This window comes from Camponotus floridanus, unplaced genomic scaffold, assembly GCF_003227725.1.
Source record: "Camponotus floridanus strain SB8 unplaced genomic scaffold, Cflo_v7.5 scaffold211, whole genome shotgun sequence".
Taxonomy (NCBI): domain Eukaryota; kingdom Metazoa; phylum Arthropoda; class Insecta; order Hymenoptera; family Formicidae; genus Camponotus; species Camponotus floridanus.
The window spans coordinates 120,212-134,538 of record NW_020229339.1 but is presented as its reverse complement, the minus strand read 5'-3'; the positions used below and the strand labels follow the sequence as shown (position 1 = coordinate 134,538).

At 36.0% G+C, this 14,327-nt stretch overlaps 1 protein-coding gene across 1 annotated transcript in view; it reads left to right on the top strand.

Annotated features, from left to right (window-relative positions):
• Positions 1-770: 770 nt before the first annotated feature.
• The window catches only part of LOC105254218 (protein expanded), a 45,964-nt gene continuing 32,407 nt past the window's right edge, over positions 771-14,327 (top strand). Inside the window, exons 1-2 of the mRNA XM_025408504.1 lie at positions 771-834; positions 6,491-8,244. Coding sequence (XP_025264289.1) covers positions 771-834; positions 6,491-8,244 — 1,818 coding nt within the window. The remainder of the gene's footprint in view (positions 835-6,490; positions 8,245-14,327) is intronic.

Sequence of the window (14,327 nt, the reverse complement as noted above, 5' to 3'; positions counted from 1 at the left end):
ATAGCTTTTCAGCCAGTCCCCCGACTGTTCGTCGTCGCAGCCAAAAACGAATGTCCCGTCTCTTTCTCAGGAGCCGGAGAATATGGGAGCTTTTGTACCCTCGGGTAGTTCGAGGATACACAATCCGCGGCGCCTAGCTTCTTGTCAGGAAAGCCCTCCAAAATGAGGGCTAGTCTGACAAATCCTTTCGTTGCTTGAGCATATGACCTTTAATCAATGATCTTGAGTCGTTTGCCCTGGCGAGTATCGTTGAGGCTAGGGGTGTTCCCCGGCCGGGCGCGTTTAAGCGCCACAATCGGGGCTCCACCGCTATTGAGCCCAAGAGTAGAATCAGTTCCAGCGGGAGGAATTTAGGCTTCAGTAGTCCTTCCCTCCCTCTGTTTCATATATCGTTTCCTTGCTGCTCCGCTGTATCTGACTCGGATTTTGGGTATCCCCGAGTTGTGTTTCTCCGGTCGTTCGCTCCCTAAGGAAGCCACGCCCTGGAGGACTTTGTCCATTGTGGTGTCCTTTGTCGTAGTTGTTATCGTACGTATGTTTGTATTAGTACTGCTTATTTTCGTCCCACGAGAACCACGGATGCGCGATATCACCCAACCAGAGCCGCGAATGGCTGGGGCTTGGTTGTATACTCCGGAAGTCGCCCGGTATCCGGAGGAACCGTTCGAGACGCAGCACCCCCTGCGCTACGCAACCGTCGTCACGGTTTCTTTAACACCTTGGCTTGGGGGAGTCCTTCTTCGTTGGCCCCCGTCTCCACCCCTTAACTGATGGGCCCGGATGCGACCGTAAGCACCTTCACCACGCCAAGGTGGAGACCCATTCGGGGGGAAGGTAACGTGAAAGTCACCCTTAATTTTTTAAATGGAACTGCCTATTTTTTATTAGATATTCTTATAGCTTATCTCGAGAGCTTTCCAAAATATTATAATTAAGTTAGTTTTGATTAAGTACTTTCCGAGTTATGAGCCTTGAAATCGTTTCTTAATTTTACATAAACCGTAAAATATCTTGTAAAATATTCATTTTTCGATTATCTTATCTTAATACCTTAATGCTTTTATGTACAAAATAATGAGAGAAATTAATTGGTGTAAAGAAAACACTTCACGTGACCTTCAAGTAACTAAGGTTAAATTAATGACACCATCTTATGTCTCCTTTAAAACCATATAACTTCTATCTGAAACATTTGTTCGTATTTCGCATATTTTTCAAAAGATTTGCCTGTTAAGATTAAAATGAATCACTTTACATAAAGCCCTATGACTCAAAACATTATACACAACAATTGGCACAAGTGTTTTTTCAAGAGTTGTGTCTATTGAAACTTTTCACTCTTCTAATTAGAATGTTTTAACCAAACATATAAAAAATTCAGCCAATTCGAGTTCAGCCATTTTCCATTAAATTCTTGCAAGGTCCTTATTATAAATTATTAAAATTAAAAAGACTGCTTACATAAAATATTAGTGGAAAGAAGGAATAATTTTTGCTATTAGGGAGTGAAAAGAAAAATAGAGAACCATCATAAGATAGAAAAAAAAACAGATATTATAACAACAAAAGGGACAGAAGTAAATAATTCTGTGGAATTATTTAAACTTGCAGATGACAAATATTCTTTTAAGTGATTGTGAAACCTGACTAAAGTACATTAAAGAAGAAAAAAAAGAAATGTGATAAAGATGGAAAAAATATTTCTAAAAATCAAGAAAAGGTAATATGGAATAGAAAGAGAAAAAGAAAAGAGAGAGAGAGGGAAACACAAAACAAGAGAGGGAAAGAACTGCCACAGATCTATTAACTATAAAAATAAATCTGTAGCACAAGAAAAATTAAGAAAAAGCATCGTCAGTCCATTTGCTAAAATATTTAAATGTGACCAGTATACAGAAAATTAAGAAAAAAGGCTATAAAAAGTAGCTAAACTTGAGAAATGGCGTATGAAAGAAAGTTAAGGATAATTCTTCAAAGGCGGTCATGTGTGAGTTCAATAATTCTGTGTAATATATGTTATCAAGATCACTTTAATTAATGTAAATGTGATTGTGAAAGTTTTAATCGGTGCTTGTTGTTTATTAAAAACATATAAACAAAAAAAGTTTCACGAATTATACGTAATTTTTGGATATCATGTATACATACGATCCTATATAGATTTGCAACTTTCCACGCGAAGCAAGATCTATCAATATCACTGTTGCAATAAACGCGAAATTTAGCGACGGCAAAATCTTTTGAAAGTCAGAATCATGACAACATATGTCAAGATTAAGGTCATTATATTGGAGCTGTATTCCAGCAGTTTTATCTTAACTTTCTCTAGAGAAGAATAATTACACTTGATTTAAAAAGTTTTTTTATTAATAATTTTTTAATAATCAACGAGCATCAATTAAAACCTTTACAATATTACTCAAACTGATGTCCTTAATAACATCTGTAAGAACTGAAATCTGAATAAATTTAATAAAAAACGGATCTTTTTATTAGCTATATAAATAATTAAACCTGGAAAATGGTGAAGATAAAATTAAAGAGTAAAACAACGGAAAAGCGTGATAGTTAGGAAATTTCTGCTGGAGTAAAAAATTTAAACAATAAAAGGATTCACTATTTGTTGACTGCGTTGATCCAAATAAAAAGAAAGAGAATCTTGATTGCAATAATTTGAGTTATGGTCGATAGTGAGAGAGAGAGATACAAATTTGCTCTACCATAATCTGCTTTTCCACTTTCTGATAGATTTATCTGCTTTTTCACTTTCTGATGGATTTACACTGATAGTGAGTTTTATAGAGTTATTGATATATACTCTAATAGTGAGAGCTAAAAACAATGAAGAATTGCAGTACCGATTAATTCGGAGCATTAAAACAGTAAAAATATGATAGCACTATTGAATAATAGGAATAATAAGAATAATTCATTAAGAAAAATACCAAACCGCACTGCAAATAAAATATTTTAATAACGAATAAACGAAAAAAATCTGCGGCTTTCGAGAGATGTTCTAGTATCTTTTCTATAATGTATTCCTTCCATAAAGACATGGTTTAATTCGAGATTTAGTAGCAACTTTTTCTCTTGGTTAATTATAATAATAAGGGTTAACAAATAGAATAACTACAAATATCTAACGAATTAGACTATTCTTTGAAAATAGGAAGTCTGCAGAATTTGAGTAAGTCAAATTCTTATTTGAAATAGTACATTAAATTATAATTTGTATTCGTGGAGAAACTTACAATATAAAATTTATATGTTTATTACTTCTTAAAATTTTATCTGAATTTTGACTGTCATATAAAGATCTGTTAAGCGAATATATGCATCATTAAGTAAATGATTATTACTTAGAGCCATAGTTACTTTATTTCATTTTTTCTGTTGCCTTTTTTTTTTAAATCTTTCTGTTTCGATTTTTTACATCCAATTTTTTAATATTCGATAAACTTGACTAAACTTTGAGGAGTATCTAATATTTTAAGATTAAGTTCTCAATTTCACAAACGTGATGATGTGTAGTTTTGCCATTTTATTCTTAGAGCATGCAATATTTCGTACTTAAGGAATTGTTATTCTTGTGTCTCAGTCTTTGATTATATTTTAGAACATTAATTAAACATTAAATGGAGTTTAAGTCTAAATGGAGTTAAGTCGTTTGTAATTCTTTTGTTAGATTTCACCTCTTTCTTATTGTTTAGTTTTTAAACCTATTAAAATATAATGTTCCATGGAAGAAAAAAATATGAAGTTTACAGGACATAACAATGTAATTATAATTAAGAAATAATAGATTCCACATATTCCGTGACATATAGTAAGTTTCTTAGAAAAAAAATTAATTTCAAATATTCGCCATGTTATTAAAAAAATATTCTTTTATTATTAAACATGCCTTATTATCATGCAAATTAATCTTATTATACAGGGTGATTCAAAATAACCCCTGTGTCCGTGAAATGACACATTATTGAGTCAATTCTAAGACGATTTTTACTTTTGCAAAATTTCGTCCGAAGCTTAGTTTTCGAATTATTAAAGAAAGTAGTTAACGCATGACGGGTCAGATACAAGAGGCAGGCAAGGGTGACGCGATTCACCGTCAGACGCGGGCGCTTACACGGGGCGCCTGCTGCGATCAGCTGGTCGCTATACACATACAGACACACATGCGAACACATACATTCTCTCTCTGTCTGCTGTCTGTCTGTCTCTCTCTTTCTCTCTCTGCTGTCTCTCTCTCTCTCTCTGCTGTCTCTCTCTCTCTCTCTGCTGTCTCTCTCTCTCTGCTGTCTCTCTCTCTCTCTCTCTCCCCCCCTCTCTCTCTCTCTCTCTCTTTCATTCGCTCATTCACCTGTAATTTTTTTTTTTTTTACGAGAAAGGGGAAAATGCATTTTATGTATACCCACCGGTCCATCCAGTGAGTTAGGTGGGACTCGAGTACCAAGTCGAATTACCAACTCGGTATTACCCACTAAAAACCCCTCTCTTTTCACGAATTTTATACATATACTGTCCCTCTGTCCTTCCCGAGATTCGTTTTCACATAATGTCAAAAAATAGTTATTATTACCTTGTTCGATGACTTCTGATGTATTGCTGTAATTGCTTGAAGAAGAAATAAATTTTCTGATAGATCGTTCGTTCTCAGATTTCAGACTTAAGAGTAGATATCACGTTGCACAAGATAGAAATTATTAACTGAAAGTTTTTCTTCTTTCATGAACTGCATTCTTTTATAAACTTTAACGTAATCACATTTATTTACTCACTCGACGAGACGAGAAATTTACTAATGACTCTATCACTATTAATCGCTGTCGAATAATAACTGTTGGCGATTAAAAATCACTCGATAAAAGAAACACGCACGGACACGTTACTACACGACGCGACGACGCGACAATGCGACGATAATTACTCGGCAACTGCAAGCAAGTTTTTTGTCATAGTAGGTTGCGGTAGGTTAAGGTACTACTGGCGTTATTGAACGTTCATGTGTTCGATTCAAGAATGCGGTAAACATAATAAACATTTAACATATTAATATTATTACTACTGCAATCTACTATGACAAAAAACTTCTTGCAGTCGCCGACTAATTATCGTCGCATTGTCGCGTCGTGTAGTAACGTGTCCGTGCGTGTTTCTTTTATCGAGTGATTTTTAATCGCCAACAGTTATTATTCGACAGTGATTAATAGTGATTAGTGATAGAGTCATCAGTAAATTTCTCGTCTCATCGAGTGAGTAAATAAATGTGGTTATGTTAAAGTTTATAAAAGAATGCAGTTCATGAAAGAAGAAAAACTTTCAGTTAATAATTTAGTGTGGATTTCTGTCTTGTGCAACGTGATATCTACGTTAAATTTGAGAACGTACGATCTATTGGAAAATTCATTTCTCCTTCAAGCAATTACAGCAATACATCAGAAGTCATCAAACAAGGTAATAATAACTATTTTTTGACGTTATGTCAAAACGGATCTCGGGAAGGACAGTGTGTCAAAGAAAATTCGTGAAAAGAGAGAGGTTTTTAGTGGGTAGGGAGTACCGAGTTGGTAATTCGACTTCGTACTCGAGTCCCACATAACTCACTGGATCGACCGGTGGATATGCATAAAATACATTTTCCCTTCTCTCGTAAAAAAAAAATACAGGTGAGTGAGAGAATGAAAGAGAGAGAGAGAGAGAGAGAGAGAGACAGCAGAGAGAGAGAGACAGCAGAGAGAGAGAGAGAGAGACAGCAGAGAGAGAAAGAGAGAGAGAGAGAGAGACAGACAGACAGACAGACAGACAAACAGCAGACAGAGAGAGAATGTATGTGTTCGCATGTGTGTCTGTATGTGTATAGCGACCAGCTGATCGCAGCAGGCGCCCCGCGTAAGCGCCCGCGTCTGACGGTGAATCGCGTCACCCTTGCCTGCCTCTTGTATCTGACCCGTCATGCGTTAACTACTTTCTTTAATAATTCCAAAACTAAGCTTCGGACGAAATTTTGCAAAAGAAAAAATCGTCTTAGAATTGACTCAACAATGTGTCATTTTTCGGACACAGAGGTTATTTTGAATCACCCTGTATACGAACATTCCTAAATCTAATAATATAAGTGCTACACTTCTTAATACACACATCTGATGATTTATTGCTAATATGCGAAAAGAGAAAGGAGCCAATAGGATTAAATCATGAAATCTAATCGAAATATGCAAGTAAATTTCTGCACTAATATAGGTAATTTATATTTGTTATTTATTACGTTACATATTATTGAACAGTATTTATTGAACATCTAATAGAAAATTGTTAAAATATTTTTTATTTTTACAAAATTCACAAAAATTGAAATGGGAAATTTTATTAATTAAGTAAAATTTGCAGATATATCATTTTTAATATATTTTATTCTATTTGATATAAATATATTAGGAACAAATCAATATCTAGCTTGCCAATAATAAACTTCGAATAATGTTTTAGGTATCGATATTGCGAGCGAGACGAGTGGTATATATACGTTAAGAAGCAATGAAATACAGGATGAAAGAATCGACGATGATTTATATTTACCTACTAGTGAGACCAATGAGTCTTCGGCCGCAAGCGATGTTTGTGTTCTTGGATGTGTTCAATCCATTACCGACGAAGTATCTGTTACGTCTGGCTTTTATACTATTAGCGGGTTGCAATCTGGAAGTGATGTTTATACTGAGGACGTTGGCACAGAAGATCAAGAACCAATATATAGTATTTGTAAAGATGACGATGAAGTTTCACTAAATCAACAACTCGAGAATTCACGCTCACGCAGCAACAGCATACTCAGTACGGGCAGCTTTCGAGGTGACGGAAGTGATCCGTCCAGCGCGAGACCACTTCTATCGGCCGACGAATTATCAGATTTAATAGTTGGTCGATATCCTCCACGTAAGACCATCAGCAATTCTATGGATTCAGATTGCGATTACGTGACTATGCCACCGCCTCCGCCGCATCCACAGCTACAAACACTTAGCATGGACAGTGATCAACAACTGCCACTACAGTCATTGTATCCGATAGAAAATATTGATTACGTGACAATTAATGTTCAGAAGAAATCGAGCATACCGAAATTAGATCGAGAACGAGAACCACCACCACCACTACCACCGTATAACATCATTCGAGATGACTTTATTCCATTGCCACCTAGACGGATTAATCCGCCACCGCCTCCGTATACCTCACAACGAGAAAGAATTCAAATACCGCCGCCCACACCGCCACGAAACGATGCGATAATGCCACGAGAACCACCACCGCCACCATCGTCTTATCCCGATATGTCAATGGTGTTTGATCCCATCCCGAGAATTATAAAAACCACTAATGATGCTACAGCAATTCTCACACTAAAATCACCACCTAGAATCCAACCTCCTACTTATCCAGGTGATAAAATGAAACCTACTCCAGTACATGCTCCGGTTGCAGCTCTCGTGGTAGGTCCAAACAATTATCTGGACGTACATGCCTCTCAAAATGGTTCAATGCTTTTACCATACTTGACAACACCACCAACACCACCTCCACCACCAATGGTATATCCGCGACAACCACCACCGCCGCCATCACCGACTCCGTTACCACTCCAACCGCAATCCAGTCTGACGACTGTTTATACAAATCAAATTACTCGATCACAAATAGAACAATACAAACAACAACTTTATTCTGATGTTGACTATGTTATGTTTCCGTTAAAAGATCCAGCAGTGTCGAAACAGGAATATATCGATGCTAAGCAGGGTTCTCTTCTGGCAGCTATGGCTGCCTATCCACCACCGCCATATCCATCTTTTAGCAAATCTTCAGTAATGTATCGTAGTACGCCTTATCTTTCCGGTTCTTCCTTTTCCTCGCAATCTAAATATGCATCTAATAAAAATTTAAGTGTTAGTGACACGGACAATTCTGGTGGTAATTATCTATTACATAACAATCTAAATAGTCATTATGCTGCTAATACGAGTTCACTATACAGTAGTGCGATCTGTTCATCCAATCACAGTCTCAAAAAAGAACCTGCATCAACTGATTCTCATACGTTGCACACTTTTTCATGGACCAGGAGTGATGAAAACATTCTCAAATGTTTTGATACTTTGATGACGAATAAAATGCAATCTTTATCACAGTCCAAACATCGTAGATTACCGCCGCCTCCGCCACCACCTCTTTATGAAATACAGGTACAAAAATATCAGAAATATAAAAGACGATTAATATTTATTATATCATTTTTTAAATAAAATAATATTGTATAAAAATCAGAGAAATTTTTACTAAACAAAGTTATAAATCAGTTTTATAAAATCAGAAACCGAGATAGATAAATTTTATTTTACTATTTTATTTTACGAATTTATTTTACGATTTTATTTTACGATATTATTTTACGATTGTAATATTAATTTTATTATTAAAGTAATAAATGAACCTAATAAATGAATATATATAACTTCGATCTTCAATATTTTTTAATCATATAGAATTAGAAATTTTGCTACTAATAGAAGAATATAAAAAATAGAAATTTACATATAAAGTAATATGATTAAAACAATTTTCTCTCATATACAGGATGTCCCATTTTAAGTGTCCACCCTAAATATCTCTCTCATTTTTCATGTTAGAGAAAAATGGTTCAAACATGTTTTGTATGGTTTCGAAGGGGCCATAAGACGGTACCATTGATTTGACCATGAAGAGTCATTTGATGGTCACGTGAAGGTTACCTCAATTTTTTTAAATGGCACTCCTTATTTTTTGTTACATATTCTTGTAGCTGACCTCGAGAGCTTTCCAAAACACTATAATCAAATGTTTTTTCGTAAAGTACTTTTCGAATTATAAAGCTTCAAATTTACAAAATTTTGATAAAAGTACCAAATATTTCGTAAAACATTCACTTTCCGATAGTCTTATCTTACATGATCCAGCCAGTCAAGGCACGATCCGAGCATGATCCAGCCAGTCAAGGCAAGATCCGAACATGATACAGCCAGTCAAGGCAAGATCTTCTTTTGTGTACAATTACTTTAAGTGTTCAAAAACTTGGCCATTTACTTGCATAGCTCTAATCCATGGTGAAAGTCGTCCCTAACTTTTTCAAGAACACCTACATTAATATTTCTGCAAGCCTGTCTGATCCGGTTTTTCATATTTTCAACGGTTGTAGGCTTTTGCGAATAAACTATATCTCTAATGTAGCCCTAGAAATAAAAATCTAGGGGCGACAAGTCGGGTGATCTTGGGGGCCATTCTTGAACTCCCTATACTCACCATACAATATTTAAACAATAGATTCCCGAATAGGTGGATTGGTATAGGCTACCTATACCAATCCACCTATTCGGGAATTTATTGTTTAAATATTGTGTAACGGCTCGAGATCTATGAGCCGGTGCTGCATCTTGTTGGAAACCACATTCGTCTGAATAAATCATTGTCAGCATGTCTCAAGAGGTTGGGCAGGTCATTTTGAAGAAATCTTAGATAGACTGCCGCATTGAGATTTTCTTCAAAAAAATATGGACCAACAATAACATCTCCCAGGATGCCTGCCCAAACGTTAATAGACCACTGCCGTTGGAACTCTTGGCTTCTCTGCCAATGTGGATTAGCATCTGAATAATAATGTCAGTTATGTCTATTAACGCCTCCTCTATTACAAAACGTGGCTTCATCAGAAAAAAGCGTATCAACAATGAACCGGGGATTTTGTTGGATTTGATCTCGAGCCCAGTTACAAAAACATACACAGCGTTGGCAGTCCCTCTCTTCCTGCTGAGTTAGATGAATGTGATATGGGTGAAACTTATTGAGCTTGAGCACACGATTGGCTGTTGATTTAAATATACCGTGTTACCTCTCAATTTGTCTCGTAGAGATTTGAGGATTCAAAGCAACGGCACCTATAACAGTCAATGATGTGACTTCATCAGTACCCGATTTTCGCCGGTTTTTTCTAAGAAAATTCTGTTCAGCTCCGTCGCAGAGTCTTTTTATTACTTTCCTATCAGGATGGCGTCTGTCTGGAAATCTTTCAGCATAAAGCCTTTTTGCTGCCGAGTAATTATTCCCTCACCCAAAATGCGAATCATGTTCACAATTTCATTTGGTGGATAAGCAGCCATAATTATAAAGAAAAAAAGCGCCAACATACCAAAAATTCCAGTCTTATCAAAAAAAAGTCAATGGATAATAATATGCGTCTGTCTGAGACTTCGCCAGAATACCGAATGTTGCCCAAATAAGAAATTTGAAATAAGCCTCTTGATATTTGTTTCATTAAAAGAATTGACAATTGCACAATTTTTACAGTTCATTGATTATCAGGCAATACAGGATCTCGCCTTCACTGGCTGGATCATGCTCGGATCTTGCCTTGACTGGCTAGATCATGCTCGGATCTTGCCTTGACTGGCTAGATCATGTAAGATAAAACTATCGGAAAGTGAATGTTTTACGAAATACAGGGTCCATTATGAAAGTAATGCGCATGATTTTATTGTGACGCGAATATCCATCGCAGTATGGTAAGATGAGTCGGGAAATGTAGTGTGGGGTGTGGCCTTCCAAGGCAGCCGATCGTCAGTTTGCTCCGAGCAGCCCGAGTGGAAAGACGTGCATCCGCGTGAAGTGTGTTTTTCGTCTTTGTAACACGGTGCGATGCAGAGTTCGCTTGAACAGCGATACGCCATCAAGTTTTGCAGAGGCGTTCAAGGAGGGCCGGGAGGAGATCGCCTTGTGCCACCTCCCGGACTGTGACCTTGAAATGCAGTTTTCCTTAAACGCCTCTTGAAGCATCTGGAATGTTTCGGTTGCATTCTTTCCAAGCCTCACGCAAAACTTGATGGCGTATCGCTGTTCAAGCGAACTCTGCATCGCACCGTGTTACAAAGACGAAAAACACACTTCACGCGGATGCACGTCTTTCCACTCGGGCTGCTCGGAGCAAACTGACGATCGGCTGCCTTGGAAGGCCACACCCCACACTACATTTCCCGACTCATTTTACCATACTGCGATGGATATTCGCGTCACAATAAAATCATGCGCATTACTTTCATAATGGACCCTGTATTTTGTATTTTTATCAAAATTTTGTAAATTTGGAGCTTTATAACTCGAAAAGTACTTTACGAAAAAACATTTGATTATAGTGTTTTGGAAAGCTCTCGAGGTCAGCTACGAGAATATCTAATAAAAAGTAAGGGGTGCCATTTAAAAAAATTGAGATAACCTTCATGTGACCTTCAAATGACTCTTCAAGGTCAAATCAATGGAACCATCTTATGGCTCCCTCGAAATCATATAAAATATGTCTGAACCATTTTTCTTTAAAATAAAAAATGAGAGATATATTTGGGGTGGATACTTAAAATGGGACACCCTGTATACAGAGTGTCTCAAAAGTTCCGGACCGGTCGAATATTTTATAAACTAAGCACTTTAGAAAAAAATGTTTCAGACAAAAGTTATGCGGCTTGAAGGGGCCCATCAGATAGTGGCAATGATTTGACATGGGAGAGTCATTTGAAAGTCACGTGAAGATCACCGTTAATTTTTTAAATAGAACTCCCTATTTTTTATTAGATATTCGTGCAGCTTATCTCAAGAGCTTCCCAAAACACTATAATAAAGTATTTCTTCATTGAGTACTTTTCGAGTTATGAGGCTTGAAATCATTTCTTAATTTTACATAAACCGTAAAATATCTTGTAAAATATTCATTTTTCGATTATCTTACCTTAATACTTTTATGTACAAAATAATGAGAGAAATTAATTGGTGTAACGAAAACATAAAGTTGTTTTTAAGAAAAAATATATAATGTGCAATTAACAATTCCATATTTTTTCTTAAAAACAACTATGTTTTTTCTTTACACCAATTGATTCCTTTCATTATTTTGTACATAAAATTATTAGATAAGATAATCGGAAAAAGAATATTTTACAAGATATTCCTCATAAAGATATTCCTCGAAAAGTACTTAATGAAGAAATACTTTATTATAGTGTTTTGGAAAGCTCTCGAGATAAGCTACACGAATATGTAATAAAAAGATATGGTGTTCCATTTAAGAAATTGACGATGATCTTCACGTGATGATCTTCAAATGACTCTATCATGTCAAATCATTGCCACTATCTGATGGCCCCCTTCAAGCCATATATCTTTTGTCTGAAACATTTCTTTCTAAAATGCATAGTTTATGAAATATTTGACCGGTCAAGGACTTTTGGGACACTCTATATATTGTATATATATATATATATATATATATATATATATATATACACACACAGAATGATTCTGAACAAGCGTTCGTCTTTAAAATATCAAATTTTTGAATGAATTCTAAGACGATATTTCCTTTTGCAAAATTTTGCCCGGAGTTTAGTTTATAAACTATAAAGGAAAATAGTTTACTTATTACCGAACGAGTACAAGAGGTAGGCAGGGACGGTGTGATGCACTGTCTGATATAGGTGATTACGCGGGATGCACGCCGCGATCAGCTGATTACTATATGCGATGAGTAGCAATAAGTGCGTGCGTGCGTGCGTGCGTGCGTGCGTGCGTGCGTGTGTGTGAATGTACACGCATATACACACATGCACGTTAATTCTGTCTCTCTTTCTTTCCCTCTCTCACTCCCTCTCTCACTCACTTATTATTTATTCTTACCTTGTGAATAGAGATTCATATGACGATAAATGATTGTTACACATGTAACACATTGTTGATAACAATGAGACATTGTCCTAATACACACACACATATACTCTGACACATCGTGTTAGACGAAAGAAAAGTTTTTTCCTTTTTTATCGTATTTACTCACGCATTTAATCATTCAGGATCGATAAAAATTTACTACCAATTATTAACGATTTATATCGCGTAATACCATATATGCACGTTCGGCAGCGCTAAATCCCAGGCGCTAGTACCAACCTAACCTGCTTGTTGTCGACGATCGTCACGTCGCGCATTTTCGCATCGAGTACCGCGTTCGCGCGCGGTACATTGTTAACATGTTTCTTTTTCTCGTGTCGTTTTTATAATTAATTTATAACAAGTATGTGGTTAGTAATTGAGTGCATTAATCGTTTATAAATCGTTAGTAATCGGTAGTAAATTTTTATCGATCGTGAGTTATTAAGTACGTGAGTAAATTCGTAAGTAAATACGATAAAAGTGAAGGAAAAACTTCGCTTTCGTCCAACACGATGTGTCAGAGTGTATGTGTGTGTATTAGAACAATATCTCATTGTTATCAATAATGTGTTACATGTGTAACAATCATTTATCGTCATATGAATCTCTATTCACAAGGTAAGAATAAATAATAAGTGAGTGAGAAAGAGAGAGAGAGAGAGAGAGAGAGAGAGAGAGAAAGAGAGATAGAATTAACGTGCATATGTATATGCGTGTACATTCACACACACACACGCGCGCGCGCGCACACACACTGATTGCTGCTCATCGCGTACAGCAATCAGCTGATCGCGGCGTGCGCCCCGCATAATCGCCTATATCGGACGATGCATCACGCCGTCCCTGCCTACCTTTAATACTCGTTCCGTAATAAGTAAACTATTTTCCTTTATATTTTAAAAACTAAGCTCCAGGTAAAATTTTGCAAGAGGAAATATCGTCTTAGAATTCAAGAATTTCATTCAAGAATTTGATATTTTAAAGACGAACGCTTGTTCAGAATCGCCCTGTACATATTACTTTATATATTATATGTAAATTTCTATTATGTATATATACAGGGTGTCCTTCCATAGATGTCCGAGCAAATATCTCGCAACTGGTTGAAGTTACATGAAAGTGTAATAAGAGAAATTTGCACGGCTCTGAGTCAGCTATAAAATGCAAGTAAAATTTTTTTTTTTACTCGTGACCTTTTCGAGTTACGTAGGTCAATATAGTTTTTTTAAATGGATACCTATAATTTTTTTTGCATATTTATATAGTAGGAGTAATTTGCAATCAAAATCATATGTAGTAAAAAATTGCTACTATGCATCGTTTACGAGATAATCGGCATCTTAAGTATTAAAGTAGTAAATTGGATTGTAAGTATTTTTGAACGTGGTTTGGAATGTCAAAGAGATTAAGAAAGTAAACAAACATTGTTTTTTCATGAAACATTTATTAATACATAAATTGCTCGAAAGTTTTACCATCATGTTCGATGCAGCATTCAACGCGTTTTATAACGTTTTCCATTGTTGACTGCAACATTTCTGCT